Raw genomic sequence first — 21,472 nt, 5'->3', positions numbered from 1 at the left:
TAGCTCTTTTTTTTTTTAAGATGAAAAGATATATTGTGATCATTTATACTAGATACGAGCACTTGATGGTCCTATAGCATCAGTTATGAAGTAGAAGGTTCTTATTTAGGAAATTGTAAATGCTCATACAATATCCACAATAAAAAGATTAATTCAATGTGATTCCCATATGGAGTCCCGTGTAAGACAAGCAGAGGAATAAACAACATAAGGCAAACTGGTTTCCAACTGATAAAAAGCCAACCAGCTAAAGCATAAATAAAGTTGATCTTGAACTAACACACAAACTAGCACAAGTTATGTGCATAGCTCCATATTCCTAGTTGCATCATAAACCATTCCGGTTTATGATGCAACCGGAAAGGTAGCCAATGTGCTACAATATTCTTGTTGTCTTTAAAATAATGCATGGGGACATTATTTATGTTCTATACAGATTCCCAAACTCTATAGAAATTCTTATGCCCTGTACACACGATCGGTTCATCCGATGAAAACGGTCTAATGGATTTTTTCATCAGATATCCGATGAAGCTGACTTTCATCAGTCTTGCCTACACACCATTAGTTAAAAAAACGATCGTGTCAGAACGCGGTGACGTAAAACACAACGACGTGCTGAGAAAAATTAAGTTCAATGCTTCTGAGCATGCGTCGACTTGATTCTGAGCATGCGTTGATTTTTAACCGATGGATTTCCCTACAGACGATCATTTTTTTCTATCGTTTTTTTAACCTTTAGATCATTTTAAAACAAGTTCCTAGTTTTTTCACCGATGGATAAAAAAACCGATAGAGCCCACACACGATCGGTTCGTCTGATGAAAACGGTCCTTTAGACCGTTTTCATTAGACGAACAGATCGTGTGTACGTGGCTTTAATGTCAAACAGTTCATATTGTTAAAATTCCCGTAAGTGTTTTTTTTATTTCTAACTGTGCCCCCCATATGTTTTTTCTCACTTCCTGTCCCAATGACACCCTTACAAAAAAAGAGGAAGTGCAATTGTCACTGGGACAGGAAAACATTGGGAGTAGCAAAAACTTTGCCTGAAATTATAAAACTTTCTTTACCCTACTAAAAATGCATTTTTGTATGCACAGTATCTCACAAAAGTGAGTACACTTTTGTAAATATTTTATCATGTTTTCATGTGACAACACTGAAGAAATGACACGTTGCTACAATGTAAAGTAGTGAGTGTACAGCTTGTATAACAGTGTAAATTTGCTGTCCCCTCAAAAGAACACAACACACAGCCATTAATGTCTAAACCACTGGCAACAAAAGTGAGTACACCCCTAAGTGAAAATATCCAAATTGGGCCCAAAGTGTGAATATTTTGTGTGGCCATCATTATTTTCCAGCACTGCCTTAACCCTCTTGGGCATGGAGTTCCCCAGAGATTCACAGGTTGCCACTGGAGTCCTCTTCCACTCCTCCATGATAACATCATGGAGCTGGTGGATGTTGGAGACTTTGCGCTCTTCCACCTTCGGTTTGAGGATGCCCCACAGGTGTTCAATAGGGTTTAGGTCTGGAGACATGCTTGGCCAGTTCATCACCTTTACCCTCAGTTTCTTTAGCAAGGCAGTGGTTGTCTTGGAGGCGTGTTTGGGGTCATTATCATGTTGGAATACTGCTCTGCGGCCCAGTCTCCGAAGGGAGGGGATCATGCTCTGCTTCAATATGTTACAGTACATGTTGGCATTCATGGTTCCCTCAATGATCTGTAGCTCCCCAGTACCGGCAGAACTCATGCAGCCCCAGACCATGACACTCCCACCACTATACTTGACTGTAGGCAAGACACACTTGTCTTTGTACTCCTCACCTGATTGCCGCCACACACGATTCACACCATCTGAACCAAATAAGTTTCCATTGGTTCCATCAGACCACAGCAGGGCCGATCCGCCCTATAGGCTCACTATGCAAGCCGCTTAGGGCCCCGCAAAACTGCGAAGGGCCCCCCAAATTACTAGAGGCCCCGTCTGGTGAGAAGTCATTTTCACCCCCTCACCCCGCTTCTCAACTCGCTGGCTGCATGGGAGAAGAGGTAAGAAGTCAGCACCCCCTGCTTCTCAATTTAATTTAAGATGTAATTTCCGACAGCAGAACACCCCCTACCCCCGCTTCTCAACTTTCTTTAATGTGACATGTCACTGTCGTCAGCGCCCCCCGCTTCTCATTTTTAATGTGCCATGTCATTTTGCTTAGGGCCCCAGGGAGGTCAGGATCGGTGTATGGTCTGAGCACTGACAGGCTGACCCCCAACCACTTCAACCTCTGCAGCAACACTGGCAGCAATCATATGTCTATTTCCCGAAGACAACCTCTGGATATGATGTTGAGCACATGCACTCAACTTTTTTGGTCAACGATGGCAAGGCCTGTTCTGAGTGGAACCTGTCATGTTAAACCGCTGTATGGTCTTGGCCACCGTGCTGCAGCTCAGTTTCAGGGTCTTGGTAATCTTCTTATAGCCTAGGCCATCTTTATGTACAGCAACAATTCTTTTTTTCAGACCCTCAGAGAGTTCTTTGCCATGAGGTGCCATGATGAACTTCCAGTGACCAGTATGAGAGAGTGAGAGTGATAACACCAAATTTAATATACCTGCTCCCCATTTACACACGAAACCCTGTAAGAGCACATTCACATCTAGTCGACAAAACGCCGGACGCTTGTGCCGCTAGAGGGGAGAATTCCCATTGTTGTCTATGGAGATGGTTCACATCTCATAGACGCCGTACGCCTGCCGCCTGAAAAAAAGTCCCGGACCCTTTTTTTCAGGCGGCATTGGCATTCGGACATACAAAGCAATGGCAAGGCTTTGTAAAAAAAAAAAAAAGTTACACACTCGCGGCAAAATACGCCACATACGCGGCGTATCTTGTCGCGGAGGTGTGAATGGAGCCTAACACTAACGAGTCACATGACACCAGGGAGGGGAAATGGCTAATTGGGCCCAATTTGGACATTTTCACTTAGGGGTGTACTCACTTTTGTTGCCAGTGGTTTAGACATTAATGGCTGTGTGTTGAGTTATTTTGAGGGGACAGAAAATTTACACTGTTATACAAGCTGTACATTCACTACTTTACATTGTAGCAAAGTGTAATTTCTTCAGTGTTGTCACAAAAATGTGAGGGGTGTACTCACTTTTGTGAGATACTGTGTGTTCATTTATGGTCTTCTGCCTTTTTCATGACCCCATTGGAGAAGGGAGGGAAACCTCCCTAATAAGTGCAGCAAAAAAAATCTGACAAAGGTTTCTTGTTCTGTGCAAAAAATAGCTAGAGTAGGCTTTAACTGTAAGCAAATAAATAATGCTAATACAAATTATGAAATCATATTGGTCAAAGTTTAAGTAAGTATATATGTGTAGCTCTGTATTTTCATCTATATATCCAATGCATTGGCTTGGGAGTTTAAATGACAGTCATCCCTTCAATTAATTCACTCATTTTGATTTCTATAGTTACTAATGTTTTTCTGTTGCTATGCATACTGACAAAATCATGCAGTAATGCAGGCACAAAATGGTTTCCCAGTGTACACCGTGTTTGTAGAATAGTGAACACTTTGAGTATGGGATAGGACTTAGCAGCGGGCCAGGTCTTGGTGTCATTGCAATGGCAGAAGCCTGACATAGTCAAAATCTCACTTTCACAGACTGGGAGTCTACATCCTGATTTTTTTATTCAATTTTACCATCCTGATTTGTTCTGTTTCCTTACAGAGTAAGTTCCAAAAGAAACCCAAAGTTTATTTAAAATGCATCGTTCACAAACTGGTCTAAAGAAAAGAGGCAGAAAGCGAGAAAGCAGAGTAAATGAAAAACATCCTGCAAGGAAGAAGAACTCATCACTGGACCTAAAATCAGATGGAAAAAGAAGACATGTGAGAAAAATTAGAACAAAAGAAGACAGCAGCAGTAGAAGAGAAAGCTTAACAGAGCAAAGCAGTAATGAGCAAGTGGAAGAAGAAGAAGACAAAATTCCTGAGAGACAGCTAAAAAAGAGAAGTAAAGTAGTAAAAGGAAGGCCAGAGAATTGTGAACATGATGATGAAATTGCAAAGACTGTCAGCATAAATGATAACATGTCTTCCTCAGGGAGCAAGCTAAGCACTTCTGATGTTGACCAACCTTCACCATCTACAGAACACAAGCGGCAGAAGCCCATAGACAAGCAAAAGAAGGGGGAAAAACCACCTTGCGTTACTTTTAAGACTGCAGGAAAAGTTGAATTATCAAAAACTCCACGAAGTTCAAAAACTGTTGCAATAACCACAACAACACTGGGTGTAGAAGATAAAAAAGCTGTGGATATCAACAAATCAGCCAGAGGATGTTCTACACAGAAAAAGTCAAAATACAAAGATTTCCAGGCTACCACCAAACAAGAAATAGAATCTCCATCCGTAACCACAAGACTAGAGAGAGAATATCCATATGTCACCACAAAATCCAGTAGAGATCATCCATCTACTTTTACAGCAGATGAAACCTCTGCATCCACTACCAGAACAAAAGCTGACGTTCCATTAACTTCCAAGCCTGATTCAAAAGTTTCATCCAATACAGAAAATAAGTCATCTAGCTCCATGTTAAGCATAGAAGTCCCGGTGTATTTAAAACAAAATCAAAAATTGCCATCTAAAATGAATACAAGAAAAGAAGATCTTTCTAAACCTATTGCAAAAGAGGAAGCTGTATCAAGAGCCAAATCTAAACAGAAACTATCCCACAGCAAAGGAGTTGAGGAACTCAAGCTGCAGGAAAAAGCACAAGTGGAAGCATTATCAAATACAAAACCAAAGATAGAAACTCCAGGGAATAAGCAAGTAAGAATAAAGGTGCCAAATGAGTCAAAAACAAGTGCTAAGGGTTTATCCAATAACAAAATAAGTGAATCCTCCCCAAACATAATAGAGGATGGGATGGGAACTTCATCTGACAACAAGACTAACAGAGATAGTTCATCAATTTTAAAATCTAATGTAGAAAAAGAATCCAAGAAAAATAAGGAAAAAGCATCTGCATCAGGAATAAAAAAAACATCTTCATCCACATACAAGACAGAAGTTCTACAGCCAGGCAGCACCAAGTACATTAAAGAAAAGGAATTAGTTATAGACGAAGATGATGACCCAAGAACAAATATGAAAAGAAAAACTTTACCCAAAATTGAAACAAAAGCTGAAAATCCATCAAAAATTAAGAAAGGGAGAATGCAGTCAAACTATAAAGCAGTAGAACAGGAACAACCGAGCACCATGGAAGAGGAGGAAGGATGTTTGAAAAAAAATGAACCCACAATAAAATTAACTAAAGCTGCAGTAAAAGATGAAAAACGTTCAGCTCTTAATAAGACTGAGCTAGTTACAACATCTAACACTAAAAAAATCCTAAAATCACCATCTACTGCAAAAAGTTCAAAAGACATCTCAACATCATCAATAACTAAAGAAACCAAAGATAAGGAAAACAATATACGTTTGAAACAACGGGAGATGAAAAGAGAGGTAAGAGGGACCCCAAAGAAAAAAACGAACTCTGTAAATACGAGAGAAATATCTAGCCAAAGAACATCACAACAGAATACTTCAGTTCAAGAGAAAAAAAAGAAGGAGAGCTCTTCTAGTCTTGTAACAGATGATGAGTCACATACAGAGAATTCAAAGATTAAGGTGGTGGATGGGGAAACCTCCTCCTCCTCATCATCATCATCATCATCATCATCATCCCCATCAGAGAGTAGCGAAGAAGAAGAAGGAGAAGGAGAAGAAGAAGAAGAAGAAAAAGAAGAAGTAAAGCCTAAAGAACAAGCAGAGGAAGAGAGCTCAGCTAGTGATGACAGTGAGAGTGAAGAAGGCAGGGAAGGTAGCTCATCTGACTCAAGTGAGTCAGCAGGTGCAACAGAGAAGCAAAGCACTAATCACACAAGTAGTAAAGAACAGGTGGCAGGAAAGAAAAGCAGCGAAGATGACAGTGATAGTTCAAGTGAAACTTCAGATGATGAAACTGCAGACGAAGATGAAAACAATCAGTCCGAAATAGAAAATGAAGGGAAAAGTGAACAAGAAAATACTGAACAAGATGAAGAAGAAGACAGTGACAATGTCCTAAGTGGGAAAACTGTTGAAAGAAAGGAGGAAAATATAACAGAGAAAACTGAAGATAACAATGGAGATGAAGATGTTGCAAGATCAACAAATAGTCACAAGAATGGATCAGATGACACGGAGACAAAGAATGCAAGTAAAAATGCAAAAAAAAGTTCTATTTCAGATCCTAAATTAAAAAAAAAGTATGAAAATGAAAAAAAAGTCGAAGTAAAGGAAGGGCCTTCAGCCAAAAGAAAACCTCTGCCTAGGGGTATAAGATCTAAACTTCTGCATGTCAAGCCTGGCACAACTTCAAAGGATGTGGAAAATATTCCAACACCTAGTGATGGTTTTATGAACCTAATTAAGCATTCCAACCAAATAAGAGCAGAGCCTGAAAAACTCATATGTGTTAAGCCAGGAAAGAATTTGAAGAAAAAAGATCAGAGATCATCTTCTTCCTTAAAGGTTAAAAGAGACATTGAGCAGACAATAGAGCTAGCTACACGACCACATCTTAATTTCATTGCACAGACTCATATAATTGCAAACCTCAAAAAGAGACAAAAGGAAGTCCGAGAGAAACTAAGAGTTAAAGAGAAGGAAAATCAACAAGCTGCCTTAGATAATACAAAAACAGAAGAGAGTTCTTCAGATGATGAACATATAATGAAAGGACAACAGTCCATTAATTCAGCTACTCTTAGTATTGTTGATTCCAAAAACAGAACGTTGATAAATGTTCAAGGAAAGACAGGAGGGGGAGAATATAAAATAGGGCAACTGCTAAGTACAGCAACAAACAAAAAGGATCAAGGTAACCAAGGTGCTTCTAACACTCCAGAAATGGAAGAAAGGGATATTGATGGACAGAATATGCCAAACTGTCTTCCTGGAGTTACTAAAAATGGAAAAACAGCCTGTTCAATGTCAGCCTTTCGTAGGGTAACCGGATGGCTGAAGAGAGTTCCACCTAAAAAACCCAACTTGAAGGAACGTTTAGCTAGTGTTGCACGAGCCATTGGGATCACAGACTGGCTGTTCAGAACATTCAGAAGAAAAAAAAAGCGTAGACAATGTGAACTTAAAAGAAGAACAGCCATGAGGTTACTAAGCTCATCAAAGCTCATGAATCAATTCAGCCAGACCTCAGTAAGAAAGCATAGCATGGAAAAAACCTCTGAAGAAAATCTTGATGCATGTACACTAAAAAGTGCTAGTAAGAAGTGCAGCAAGTCAGAGAAACATATTGACACATCAGAATCAAGTCTTAAGACATTTTGTGAGAGCCCTGAAGGTGAAGAATCCACTGTTACTGCAGATGCAAAATATGCTATAGTTTTTCCAAGAATCCACCATCTTGCAAAAACCATAAAGATTTCTCCTGCTGTCCAGAGGTGTACTCCCAACACTGGACAGAGAGTCATTGTGTCTGTACAGCCTGCTTCATCAACCAAAATCTCAGAAAGGTTAATGAAAGACACAAAGAAAGGCGTTGAAAATCAGACTGATACCATACAACGATATCGACCCTTACAGCTAGTGGAATCAAGATCCAGTATAGGACAAGACTTACAAGCTAATGAAGAGTCACAGAGTTCAGTCACATTTTCAAAGCCCAAACTAAGCAAGGAAAATGAAGAACATTCGGTTCAAAGCACACCAGTAAATGGAACAACACTGACTGACTCTCAAGTGGGATCATCAGTTGTAGACTCAACCCAGGATATTCAGGCAGAGGAGGAGGAGGAAGAGCAAAGCCCTTCTTATGCATCAACAACTCATGTTCACTGGGCCCACAGTGTACCTGGAAGAACCTGTGATCCCACATGCTGGCTAAGTTCAGAAACTCTCCTGCCACGCCTTACAGTGGAAAATCTTAGTAAATGGACAATCTACCAAGATACTCCTCCTACCAAACCTGCACAACCTATACAACCTCAAAGGGATAGATGGGAGGCCGAGGATTATACAGAAGATATGTTGCAAATGGCAATGAACAAGAAGCAGGTACTGTATTTATTTTTATATATGAATAGGTGACTGCAAACTGACAATGAAAGTGTTTTTAAAGTTTTTTTTTTTCAAATAAGTTAAAGGCAAAGACAAAGACAATGTCATTGACCATATATGATCATGTGGCCATATTAGGTCAGTGATGTCATCCCCACTTCCTTGTTACATGTGGTTGTAGTTCGAGGAATGCCCCAGCCATGGATGAGTGGGGGCCGATTTGGTTGGAGTGACTGCTTGCTTCTGGGTTTGTTCTGAACCTAAGTGCTCGTCCCCACTGAGAGGTTTGAAGTACAAGTATCTAAAAATGAATCATTTGAATATGTAGAGTTCACACCAAGCAGCCCAATAATGTGCTTTGTGCAATGGTCACCAGTCTGTTGGCATCCAAAGGGTTCAAACCAACTCTTTATTGGCTTGGTATAGAGCTGGTTTAAGCTTGAACTGTCACCATTAAGATGAGTTTTTATGATGCTGTTTTTAATAGGAAAATAAAAGACCTATTTTTGTAAATCTAGTTAATGAGATTAATGAGATTTGGATAGCCCTGGGTCTTCTTGAATACTGGTGCCAAACTGTCTGGGGGGAAACTCCCTGACTAATCAAGACTTGGTCAGGTGCAAGCTGTTGATTAACTTACTGAAATTAGATCACTGGTAGCTGTTGGCTGTTCATTAGATGTACTGATGATATTACTATTTACAGTTTGAATTGTTTAGGATAATGTAATCAGCTTTTACATGATTTTGTGTGGTGTATATTCTGTATGAATTGTCAACAAAGAATTCCAGTTTTTACGTAAACTAGTGCTGTCTAGTTCATGGGTGCAATTCTCAGCTATAATACCTGGTTCCTGGTTCCAGAGTAGAGGAAGCTGTATCTTGGCAGAGGCACCCAGGGTGGGTGCCAAGCGGTCCATCACAAACATATAATACTTTTTTTGTGATAAGTATGCTTCAAAAATGTCATTGACTTCTAAATTAAGGAAAACAAAATAATGATAACAATAATGAAGTCTAAACTACACAGTGAGTTTCACATAATTGTCAGTGGTTGGGACCAAAAATAGTATGGATTGTCCAGACTCTAGTGAAAATGAGGGACATGCCCTCATGGACACTTGTCCCCAGAACAAGTATTTGCATTTAAAGATTTCCCCTCTATTTATGTTCTAGTGGCAACTTACATTTTTTGCAAAAAAGTTTTGGTTTGAAATACACTTATGTATTTTATCAACATTTCAGTGTTAATCTGAGATTTACTTTAAAAGCCTCTAGTAATAGACCTCTTTATGGGACTTTTACAAGGCAACCTTACTTACTTTAAAAGGCTTTATTTTACTAATGAACTAGAACAAGTGAAACAGTACTGGAAAGCTGCATATTGAAATGGTGTTGTACAGTACTTGAGTAACTTCTGTTTTCTTGTTTATGTGAAATAGGCCCGTACAGGGGAGCAGTGCCCAGAAGTGGAGGAGCTGTCTGATTTGTCATTTTTAAAGTAAGTGATAGTAAGAACTGGTAAGGTGCTGGATGCTACATTTTTTGGTTGTGGGTTAGATATACTTTAAGGCCCTCTTTAAATATTGCATACAATCATTTTTATTTTATGCCAGTAGGTGGCATTCTTGGATCCTTTCATATGCTTCAGGCTCTCCCTTGCACCAGTGGTGGTTTACCAATATATCAGATTAATGACTCCCTGATCGTTCTGTTGAGGCCAACGTGTTTAAAAGCAAACAACATTTGCTTTGCTCTCTTAAGAAAGCTTATAGTAGTCTGTGAATTATATAAAAAAAAGATATATTACATTAAACAATCCAGTAAAATTATACCCCAAATATTATAATTTCTTACTATATTTTATACATTCTCTATTTATATATATATATGTAGTGACCTCCCAGTTAGGCCATTAGGTAAATTTGTTTTTTGGCTCCAGAAAAGTGAACGTAGTGGTTGTTGATTGTTTTGGTCTGATCAGGGTTCCTAAGCGGAGAGTTTGATTGCTTCCCCCCGCCTCTGGAATAGGTTTCCAGAGCATAGGGAGGGAGATTCAAATGATAAGCTGATCATACCCTGGCCAATCCCTGGAAGGGGACATCCAGAAGGTGGGAAGGCTGTCCACAAGGTTTAGAAGTGTATGGGAATTTTTGACCATTTTTCCAGAAGCACATTTGTGTGGTCAGGCACTGATGTTGGACAAGAAGGCCTGGCTCGCAGTCTCCTCTCTAACTCATCTCAAAGGTGTTCTATCGGGTTGAGGGTAGGACTCCTTAAGAGTTCCCTTCACTGGAGCTAAGGGGCCAAGCCCAACCCCTGAGGAAAATAACCGCACACCATAATCCCCCCTCCACCAAATGATTTTGGACTAGTGCACAAAGCAAATTCCATAGAGTTGAAGCTGTTATAGCTGCAAAGGGTGGGCCAACTCAATATTGAACTCTACGGACTAAGACTGGGATGTAATTAAAGTTCATGTGCGTGTAAAGGCAGATGTCCTGAGAACGTTTGGTAATATAGTGTTATGCCGCGTACACACGATCATTTTTCATCATGAAAAAAACGACGTTTAAAAAAAATGTCATTTAAAATGATTGTGTGTACGCGGCGTAAGAACAAGGAGGTCTAAATAGTCTTTTTGAGATAGGGGCAAAGAGAACACCAAAGCTCTAAGTTTCTGACAAGATCAACAGATATTTTTGTACTGATAAAACAGATGTGCAGTGAATACTTTGTTACATGATGTATAACTTTATTTCCCTAGGGAAGTATGTGAAAGTGCTGTCCTGCTATGCCTAAAGAAGAGATTTCACAGGGATGCTATATATGTAAGTCTTTCTATTACTGATTGTCATGCTTACCCCCTATTGCAGGTGGTCAGAGATATAGTTGCATCTGTGTTCTTCACCTATAACAGCCCCCTTTCCTATAAGGCGAGCAGGCCTTCTGGTACTCGGTTGCCCCCCGGACACATACACAATGCTATAGTGCCTGGCAGATGTGGCTCTAGGCTTTGTGTGGCCTTAGGCAAAACTTAACACAGGCCCCACTCACACCCATGAAGGGAAAATTTATTCCAAGACAAGAGCCTCTTCCCCACAACCCTGGCTGGTGATTGTGGTGGTTTGTGGGCAATGGGCTTTTTGGAATCTGGAAGCACCTGGTGAACCTGCCCCCTTGTGATGTCATTGTATGAGGGCATGTTGAGTCATTGATGTCACAAGGGGTGGTGTCACCAATATTCACTTGTTGTTAGGGATGCTGGGGGGGGGGGGGCCGGGGCCGTTCCTGAGTCAGGGCTCTTAACGCTGCCTGAGCACAACAGCGTTAAGGTCCCCTGTCCCTCAAAACTGGGGTAATGCATTGAGTAAGTTAGGCAGCCGCGAGGTCCCCGTGACTGCAAGGCCTTAGGCAACCGCCCAATTTGCTTAATTAAAGAACCGCCTCTGGTGCCTGGCTATGATGCCAGGGCATGTGCAAACTGAGCAAAGCAAACAGGTACGTGCAGTTGGCAGACAGGCAAAAGCCTTGGAACACTGAAACCATAAAACAAGACAGAGGGTGCATCAGCCCAGTGCATTATTCTCAACAATAATCTTTAATATGTAAAAAATGGTAAGTAATATGCTCACAAACTGACAGAAGCATCAGAGCTTGTCGTATAAAAACAGCAACTTCAAGTCCACAATACAACATATCACATTTCACGTATTAAGTCAATTTCAGAAGTCTAACAGGTTGACGCATTTTAAGAGCTTGGCAAGGTATGGGGACCCCTAACAGTACATTTATTTTCGCAGAGTGGTTTGTCAGCACCCAAGGCAAGACAAGTAATTTGCGCCCCTAACCCTTAGACATTTTGCGCTCCCTGAGTCCCTTCCACTCGTACAGTATTAAAAACCCCTTATTATTACAGGATGTACCACTCTCTTTGTTCTTCTTTCTTTCCCTTTTTATTTCTCTCTATGCTAATTTCTTGTTTTTTTTCCCCATCGCTCTCTCTAGCCATCTTTCTTGTTTTTCTCTTATTCTTTCTCTCCCTTTTTCCTTGTTCCTCCACCTTTTTTCCTCTCCCTTCCATGTATTCTCTATTTTTATTCCTTGTCTTACTCTTTGGTGGGGGGGAATGGGATGAGTGGCAGTGCTGGCGGGGAGTTGGGATGAGTGGCTGGTGGGGGGGGGGGGGGGTTGTGGGATCAGTGGCAGTGCTGGGGGGAATTCCGATCAGCCAACTTAGGTGCTCTTGATCAAGGTCATCTGCTGATTTGAGAACTGTAGTGGGGACTTTTAATGGCAACTATAATCACAGGTAATGTTACTCACTGTGTCTCCGGCTTCACTATGTCTCTGACTTTGTGGTGTCTTGTAGCAGTGACACCTATGCCGAAATCAGGAGATAGGGTCTCCTCCAGCCCCTCCCTCTTCACATTCCTCACCAGTCAGCTGACCTCTAGTCTATGCCCCCCAGCCATCCTGTGAACTGAATGGGCGGCTGCGAAGAGGCAGAGTGGGCGGCCACAGGCTCCAGGAACAGCCCAGCTGGGCAGACGTGAAAAGGCTGGAAAAGCAGCGTGGGCTTCAGGAACAGCCCAGGATTCGGTGACCCCTGGCAAATTGTCATTCGACCCCCAGGTTGAGAACCACTATGTTAGAGGAGTAATCTGTTCTGTTCCAATATTTTTCATAAAGGTTTTTACAAATAAAGTAAATTCCAGTATTAACCACTTGCTGACTGCCTAACGCAATTGTACTGCCGCAGGTTGGCTTTACCGTGCAAAACAACGTGTCTGTACGTTGTTTCATGCAATAGCCACTGGGGTGTGGGCAAGTCCCGCTAAGGGCGCAATCGCACGCTGATTGGACACAGGGGATGCCAATCAGCCAATCAAGTGGACCCAATGTTCCCTGACTTCCTGCGATCGTTCCCCAGAGAGGCAGAACAGCGATCTAAATAAGGGAAATTGCCATTCTGACAGAGGAGAAGATAGAGATCGGTGTTCCTGCAAAGCAGGAACACCGATCTCTGTCTTCATCCAGTCTGAGCATCCCACACACAGTTAGAAAGCATCCCCTAGGGACACACTTAATCCTTTGATCGCCCTTGGTGTTAACTCCTTCCCTGCCAGTTTAATTAGCACAATAAAGCCTTGTACACACGACCGGTTTTCCCGGCAGGAAAACTGCCAGGAGGGCATTTGGCCAGGAATCCCAGCCGTGTGTATGCTCCCTAGCAGTTTTCCTGTCAGGAAATCAGCCAGGAATCCAGGCAGAAAACCTGGCTCTCTATTTTCTCGTCGGGATTCCCTGCAGAGTGTTTCCTGCCGAGAAAACCTGTCATCTGTATGCTTAACTGTTCCAGGTAAACCCACACATGCTCGATGAGAGTTTAACGCATGCTCGGTAGCATACAAGTTTAATGTGGGGTGTAGCAAGATGACGGCGACGGCATCGAATGTGATAAGTGCCGGCCCGTCGTAGTCGATGACGTCATCGTGTTCTTGCCATTCAAAAGAACAGTGGTTCTTTTGAATGGCCGTCTGTATGCACGGCTTGGCAAGCCAAGCTTGCCAGGAATCCCGTCAGGAAAACCGACTTTTTTTTTCTGATGGGATTCTCGGCCATGTGTACAGGGCTTAAGACCAATTTCACACTGAGGCAGTTTCAGGCATTTTAGCGCTAGGGATAGCACCTGTAAAGTGCCTGAAAACTACCTTCCCTGCCACCCGAATTTTTCCACCGCAATATCGCAGTCTCGCTAAAAATTTGTGATCGCTGCCTTTACTAGTAAAAAAAAATGCCATACAAATATCCCATAGTTTGTAGACGCTATAACTTTTGCGCAAATCCATCAATATACGCTTATTTGTATTTTTTACCAAAAATATGTAGCAGGATACACATTGGCCTAAATTGATTTTTTTATTAGGTATGTTTTATAGCAGAAACAAATACAGAAACAAATTGTTGCTCTTTTTTTGTTTATAGCACAAAAAATACAAACTGCAGACGTAATCAAATACCAGCAAAAGAAAGCTCTGTTCGTGGGGGGAAAAAAGGACATTGATTTTGTTTGGGTACAGAGTCGCATGACCGCGCAATTGTCAGATGAAATAACGCAGTGCCGTATTGCAAAAAAATGGCCTGGTCAAAAAGAGGGTAAAACCTTCCGGGGCTGAAGTGGTTAATTTAGAATAGCCACAATTAAAATTGCATATATAAAAAAAAAGTTACGCAGTGTACCTGCACTAATACAGAGTGAAAGACATTAGATGAGATGTAGAACTGCATGCTATAGGCAATAAAACATAAATGTCCCAGCATGTCTTTCTATTGTATGATAGCAAATGTGATTTGATGGGGTTCAGATTATGTCCTACACCACAACCATGGCATTATGCAGTCCAAATTCCTCAACCACAAGAACAACAAAGCAAAAGTAGGGAAAAGAAGGACAAGGGGAAAGGGGAGGAGGAAAATACTCCACCTTCTGGTCCATATCAACCAGGGGAGACCCTAGTTGGGTATAGTCTGGGGATCATTAGTCAAGTATCTAATCCACGGGCCCCATACCTTTTCAAACACCTTTAATTTATCCTGTAGAATTGAAGTTAACTGTTCATTAGGATTGCTCTGTTCCTTCTTCTATTAGCCACTGAATATAGTCACCCTATGGTTGGACTATGGGATGCCATATGGACACAGGGTAATGATGGCATACAGTACTTTACTCAGAAAGCCTTTAAAACACAACATAAGGCACCGTGTTGTAGCATTTTATTATATCAGACATCTCCAGCCACTCCAGTTTTTTAGCTGCTTTCTCTAAGGAGGGGTACTTGATATGGTCAGTGGAGTTTTTCTTACTGCTGATGAATTGGAAATACCATAGACTTCCACAAAGTCCTAGATTATGTTTTAATCCCCGCTAGCGGGCGAAAAAGGGTTAATACCACCGGCAATGCGATTTCCCATTGATTTCAATGGGAAGTAGCGGTAAACACCCCACTCCTATACCGCTCCAAAGATGCTGCCTGCGTCGCCTCAGTGTGAAAGCCCTCTGGCTTTCATATTGAGAATGCTGGGGCAGGATTATTTCAGGCATTATTTATGTTATTTCTAGCGCTAAAACGCCTGAAATACGCCTCGTGTGAAAGGGGCCTAAAAATATTATCAGTGTCATAAAAATCTACATGCCAACATTTCCCTACACAGAGGAGTCAGCTCACAGCAGAAGGGGTGGGGCATGGGGAGGGGGCGTGTCAGTACTTCTGTACACAGAGGACTCAGCTCACATCAAAGTGGATGGGGAGGGGTCATGTTAACATTTCTCATCTAAACAGTAGATTTAGCTTGAAGCAATGGAAGTGGGGGAGGGGTATGAAAGAAAGCATTTCCCCTCTACATATAGGAATCTGCTGACAGGAGAGAGAGTGGGGAAGGGGTTTGAAGAAGTATTTGATTAATTTGGCTTTATATAAGAACACACGTCTGTACTCTATACTGCATTTACCATTTTGCCATATTATACTTCAGGATTAGAAGAATGTCAGCTCTGGCCAGTGTCTCCCCGTGTCCGGTTTTTTTTGGTGAAGCTCACCAGTGTCTCCCTGTGTCCAGTGTTTATTGGTGAATCGCACCAGTGTCTCCCCGTAACCGGTGTTTATTGGTGAAGCTCACCAGTGTCTCCCCACATCCAGTGTTTAGTGGTGAAGTTCACCAGTGTCTCCCCGTGTCCGGTGTTTAGTGGTGAAGCGCACCAGTGTCTCCCTGTGTCCGGTGTTTATTGGTGAAGCTCACCAGTGTCTCCCCACATCAGGTGTTTAGTGGCAAAGTTCACCAGTGTCTCCCCGTGTCCGGTGTTTATTGGTGAAGCGCACCAGTGTCTCCCCGTGTGCAGTGTTTATTGGTGAAGCGCACCAGTGTCTCCCTGTGTCCGGTGTTTATTGGTGAAGCTCACCAGTGTCTTCCCACATCCAGTGTTTAGTGGTGAAGCTCACCAGTGTCTCCCCATGTCCGGGGTTTATTGGTGAAGCTCACCAGAGTCTCCCCGTGTCCGGTGTGTATTGGTGAAGCTCACCAGTGTCTCCCCGTGTCCAGTGTTTATTGGTGAATCTCACCAGTGTCTCCCCATGTTCAGGGTTTATTGGTGAAGTTCACCAGTGTCTTCCCGTGTTCAGTGTGTATTGGTGAAGCTCACCAGTATCTCCCTGTGTAATTAATAATACAGTTAGTTACTTATCAAATCTAGTTACATAATTAGTGAATTTGCTAGGATAAGTGTGTGATAATATATTCCCCAATTATAGATAATTCTCTCAATACATGTATGTGTTTTCTGCACATGGTTGTATTCCTTCAGAGGTGTATCATGAAATCAGTGGGCCTGTGTGCAAGATTAAAATTGGGCCCAGTTATTGAATATAATAAAAATGTGGCGCACAAAGTGCACTGCGATAAAAACTTGGTGTGGTTTAAATTGCGTAAAATATTTGCTATGGGGTAAGGGGGTTTGGTTAAATAGAGTCTGAGATTACTTATGTAGCGCCTGTGTACTTTTCAGTACAGGTGCTATGATAAATTTAGTTGGGGGATGAGAGAGTTACCTTGCTCTCATACGTGATGTTTTACTAAATTGGGTTTCTGTTAGTTCTGGACTGTCCTGTGGGTCATTCTGTGCTCCGGAGATGTAGTTCCATCTCTGGATGGCAGGTGGCACCAGAGGGGTCCGGGAGGAGCCGCTTTTCTCCAGCAGCCAATTGGAGGAGTGTTTCCCTCGCGGGGCATGCTGGGGGAGGGTATTTCTGTGACAGACGCTATTTTTTGGGGTATTTTGCCCGTTCCTGGTTCCAGGTGCGGCACCCACCTTTAGGGTGTGCGCACATCACGGGCCCCGGCATGGCCTACCAGGTCGGGGCGCACGTGCCACGCAGAGTTCCCAACTTCCCAACTGAGGCTACAAAGGGACCCCAGTCACTTACTGGGTTCCACATTCTGTGAAGAAGATCCCAAGCGAGTTATGCTGTTGGGTGGAAGGTCGGTCTGAGGTGAGCCCGGAGGCAGGTGATCCAATAGGGCTTAGACAAACCATCTGGGATCTGGGTGACCGGACACTGACAGGTTGTATGCTGGAAGAAACCAGTACTGGTTTTCCGGGGGAGGAGTCGGAAGCATGGCGGAGTAGGCGTCCACGCCAGGAGAGTCCTCCGGGTCCCGCGGTGCTCGCAAGTCAGGAGAGCGGCGAAACCTTGGTAATCCCTGCTAGCCCCCTAACGTCCCGCGAGCGGGGAGAAAGCCAGGCGCGTGCGGCAGATGTCGCGGCGAGGTCGGAGCGCCACGAAGCAGATCGGCGGTGTCCCTCCACAACCGAGTCAAGCGCATATTACGCGTTTTTTGACCGGGAAGGGGAGCGAGCAGACGGATCGAGCAGAAAGGAGGAGGAATTCGCTGACAGAGAGCGCCTTACCGACATCCGGAAGGTCAGCGCCCCTATCCTCATCCACAGAGCCGGCAGCTCCCTTTGCAGCAACGGACACACGGCTGACAAGGGGGAGGGAGAAGCCTCTGGAACAGAGAGGGGTGTCCACTGGAAGCCAGGTGAGAAGAGCTTCAGGCAGTGTAACTGCGAGGGAAGGAGCCCAGCACTCAACACTCATTGATGGTCATCTGACAGTACATAAGGTGGAACACATAGGGGAGGCTATAGTAAAGGAGCCATTTACCCCTGTCATACCAAGTAGAGCTTTGCCATCCACGAGAGGGCCTTTAGGACCTGCCATAGAGCCCGCCTTAGGGCCCCTGGGACCCCTCACTGAACCCAGGTCAGGGGCAGGGGCAGGGAGCCCATCCTTGGGCCTAATTATGGAGGCGCCTAAACAAGGCCTGGGCATTGAAATGACCAGCCAGATAATGATAGCGGAGGCATCAGGATTGCATTCCTCAATTAAGCCACAATACTCACAAGAGGTTGGGAGAGGAGAAACGGGACCATCTACAGACATGGGGCAAATTAGTAGGCTCATTCAAGCACTTCCTACTAAAGAAGACATACAGCAGATAGTAGCAAACATCACTGCCACATTGAGGGGGGAGATTGAAAAGGTAAATGCGAAGGTAGCCGAAGCTGACCAGAAAATCGGGAGATGCGAGGAACAGCAAAGTAGTATGGAAATCAGATTGACTGAGTTAGAAGAAAAGTTAGAGTTTCAACAGAGACACTTGATCAGGCTGCAATTGCAGGCTGAAGAGATAGAAAATAGAAGTAGAAGAAATAACCTCCGCATTAAAGGTATCCCGGATAAATACGAAGGTATGGAATTAAGAGAGGTTGTAACTACCCTATTGAACAAAATTTTGAAAAAAAACCCAGACGCGGCCCTTGAACTGGATAGAGTTCACAGAATCCCCTCAGTAAGATACCAAGATCACGTAAATCCCCGGGATGTGCTATGTAGAGTCCATTTCTACTTGACGAAAGAAGAGATTCTCAGGGAGGCCTGGAAGGAAGGGTGTTTGTGGGTGTTGGAGGGGGCTGAAATCCATATATTTCAAGACCTTTGCTGGCAAACCAAAAACAGAAGAAGGCTATTAAAACCGTTACTGGAGTATATGCGCAGCAAGGGGGCCACTTATCGGTGGGGGTTTCCGCTGGCCTTGATAGTTAAAAAGGAAGGAAGGAGCTTTTATTTGTGTGAGCCCTCGCAGCTTCAGACACTCTTTCAATTCTTGGGAGCGGACCCAATATGTGTTCCTAATTGGCTGGATTTATCAGTAATAGGGGAAAGGAAAAATCTAAATATCTAAAGAAGATCTGTCCTAAATAATGTCAGGAGAGGTCTGAGGGGGTAGCTGGGATAGCAACTCCGTTTCTGCTCCCCCTTTTTTTCTTTTCTTTTTTTTGTACAAGAGGATGGGAAGGGGGTGGACTACTGGAACAGAGACGAAGAGAGAAGGAAGAAGAGGGAAGAAGAGGATAAGGAGCCCCGTGCAAAGGAGCGGTCTGACAATGGTTTCCCGCAGACATTAGGGGGGGGGGGACTATGGCTCGAGGAGGAGTAGGAGGAAATTTTTTTTTTTTTTTTTATCGTTTTGTCTTTTTTTTTTTTTTTTTTTTTCTTTGTGTTTTTTGTTTTGTTTTGGAAGCCTCCTATTTTTTGGGTGGCAAGGCTGTCCCTGTTTGGAGAGGGGAGGGGAAGGGGAGGGGGGAGGGGGAGGGGGATTCTGAGGAAGGTTAAATTTATGACACAATAACACAATGTATGATAGAGACTGAACAGTTCCCCCGGCCCCCGTCCCCTCCCCCCTTTACTTTCTTGTTTTTTTGGAAATGGAGGGGGATCCGTAAAAAATTTTTGGTGCAGCGGGAATAGGTACAAGTTGATAGAGTATTAAGATATGTATAGATGTAACTATCCTAGAGGGATATGAGGACTGGTGGATAGATCGTTAAAAGGGTAAATGACTCATCATTGAGCTTAATATCAGGAATAGTCTTCCTTTCCTTCCCCCCCCCCCCCCCTTGGCAACAGGGGCTCATCAGGGAGGGGGGGGGGGTGAGGAGGGAGGGAGGGGAGGGGGGGCGGGGGTGGAGTGAGGGAGGGGGGAGGGGGGAGGGGGGAGGGGGGGTCTAAGGGCATTTAAATAGTATAACACTTGTCCACATCCTGGTTGAGGCTCGTGGAATTAGAGGGCCCCAGGATTGCACTGTATTATAGGGAAATAGTTTAGTAGATGTTTAACACTCCTTTATCTTTCAGGGGGGGGGGTTGTCTTTCCCCTTTTTTTTTTCTCAGGGAAAGACACACCGGGGGGGGATGTATACACGTGGAACAGATTGCACGAGAAGAGAAGTTTTACTTTGGACTATTTTTGGGGGATGTAGAATTTAGGGGGGGGTGGAGGGAGGGGGGGGGAGGGAGTAAGGGAGATGGATAAGTTCATAATAGAAGTGGGGGTTTACACCATAGAAGTGGGGTGTTATTTTTCTTTTTTTTTTTTTTTTTTTGGGGGGGGGGGGGGGCGGGGGGAGCCCACCGAACTAATAGTTGCATAGGAGGTTTCAAGGGGGGGAGGGGGGGGGGGAGAGGAGAGACTAGGAAGGAGGGTAAGGAGGAGGATGTGAGGGTACGATGCTTAGGGGAAGAAGTAAGATATTTTAAGATACTGTGACATAAATGTTTTTTTTATTACTTTTCCTCACACAGTACCAGCCAACATGACTTTTTATGTATATTATATCCTATATCCTATATCCACCGAAAAGGTTATTACCTTAAAGGGCACCAATCATATTATATACCAATGTAAGGCTTGGATGTAACTTCCACTAAATATGTCAGCTACTCTACGTTGTATACGCCAATATGATTGCGTCTTGATTGATGACCATGTGGTGACATTTGGAAGGAGGCAACGGAGTCTGCTTAGAGACGAGGGTCAAGTAGGCGGATAGCGTTCTAAGTGGGGGTTAGTGGGAGGTTTTCGTATATTTAACTGGAGTATTTGTGGTTTAATAGTGGAAGGGGGGTCTCCCACTTTTTTTTTTTTTTTTAAGATGAATACGAGGCATGGTCTTCCTCACGATAGGCGGACACAATAGCTAATAATTTAGAGGAGATATAGTTCCTTAGAATTAAGAGGTAATACTCAGGGAGTAAAAGGTTGGGGATAGGCTCTAACACCTAGAGGACGAGCACCGGACGGAGGGCAGCGGACGTGACTCTCCGCTGTGTTTTCACACTTTCCCCCAATAGAGCGTCTCTCCTCCAGGAGGGGGGTAGTCGGAGACGCTAGGGGTTTTTTTTTTTTTTTTTTTTTGGCCCGGGGGGAAGGCGACGCACCTCGGATAGGGGGGAGTTGTTACCACGAGAGGGCCAATAAAGATTACTCGGACAATCGGACAGTGGTCCTGAATCCGAGATACAAGGGGGGGGAGGGGGTTCCTTTTTTTTTTTTTTTTCTCCTTTTTTCGGCTTTTTGTTTCCCTCTCGCCGTCTTCGTCTCTTCCCGCCGCCTTACCCTTGCAGAGACAGTGAGGTAGTACGAGAAATAACTGAAGCCTGTAATAGAAGCCTACAAGAGGTATTAGATAAATCGGTACGAGATGAATAGAATAAATATAACTTCGTATAATGTGAAAGGGTTAAACATTCCAGAAAAAAGATCAAAATTAATGTTAGAAATAGGAAGACTAAAATCACAAATAGTCTTTGTTCAGGAAACACATTTTAGAAAGGATAAAATCCCTAAACTGAGGTCTCAGAGATTCCCAGTGATATATATGGGGGCATCTCAGTCCAATGGGGTTGCAATCCTACTGGCTAAAAATGTATCTTGGAAAGAATCTA

General features: G+C 43.3%; 1 protein-coding gene across 1 annotated transcript; it reads left to right on the top strand.

The window, feature by feature from the left end:
* Positions 1 to 3,752: 3,752 nt before the first annotated feature.
* On the top strand, positions 3,753 to 13,533 carry LOC120918351 (dentin sialophosphoprotein-like). The gene is made up of 4 exons (XM_040329890.1): positions 3,753 to 8,124; positions 9,569 to 9,627; positions 10,894 to 10,957; positions 13,489 to 13,533. The coding sequence occupies exons 1-4, from the start codon at positions 3,781 to 3,783 to the stop codon at positions 13,531 to 13,533; spliced, it is 4,512 nt and encodes a 1,503-aa protein (XP_040185824.1). The 5' UTR covers positions 3,753 to 3,780.
* The last annotated feature ends 7,939 nt before the right edge of the window (positions 13,534 to 21,472 follow it).

This window comes from Rana temporaria, chromosome 12 (genome assembly GCF_905171775.1).
Source record: "Rana temporaria chromosome 12, aRanTem1.1, whole genome shotgun sequence".
In the NCBI taxonomy this organism is placed as follows: domain Eukaryota; kingdom Metazoa; phylum Chordata; class Amphibia; order Anura; family Ranidae; genus Rana; species Rana temporaria.
This window is presented reverse-complemented; position numbering and strand designations above follow the sequence as displayed.

Coding starts and splice junctions, on each gene's coding strand:
- LOC120918351 (XM_040329890.1), top strand. CDS start 3,781: ATGCATCGTTCACAAACTGGTCTAAAGAAAAGAGGCAGAAAGCGAGAA. Junction 9,628..10,893: donor TCTGATTTGTCATTTTTAAA/GTAAGTGATAGT, acceptor TTATTTCCCTAG/GGAAGTATGTGAAAGTGCTG. Junction 10,958..13,488: donor TTCACAGGGATGCTATATAT/GTAAGTCTTTCT, acceptor TAACTGTTCCAG/GTAAACCCACACATGCTCGA.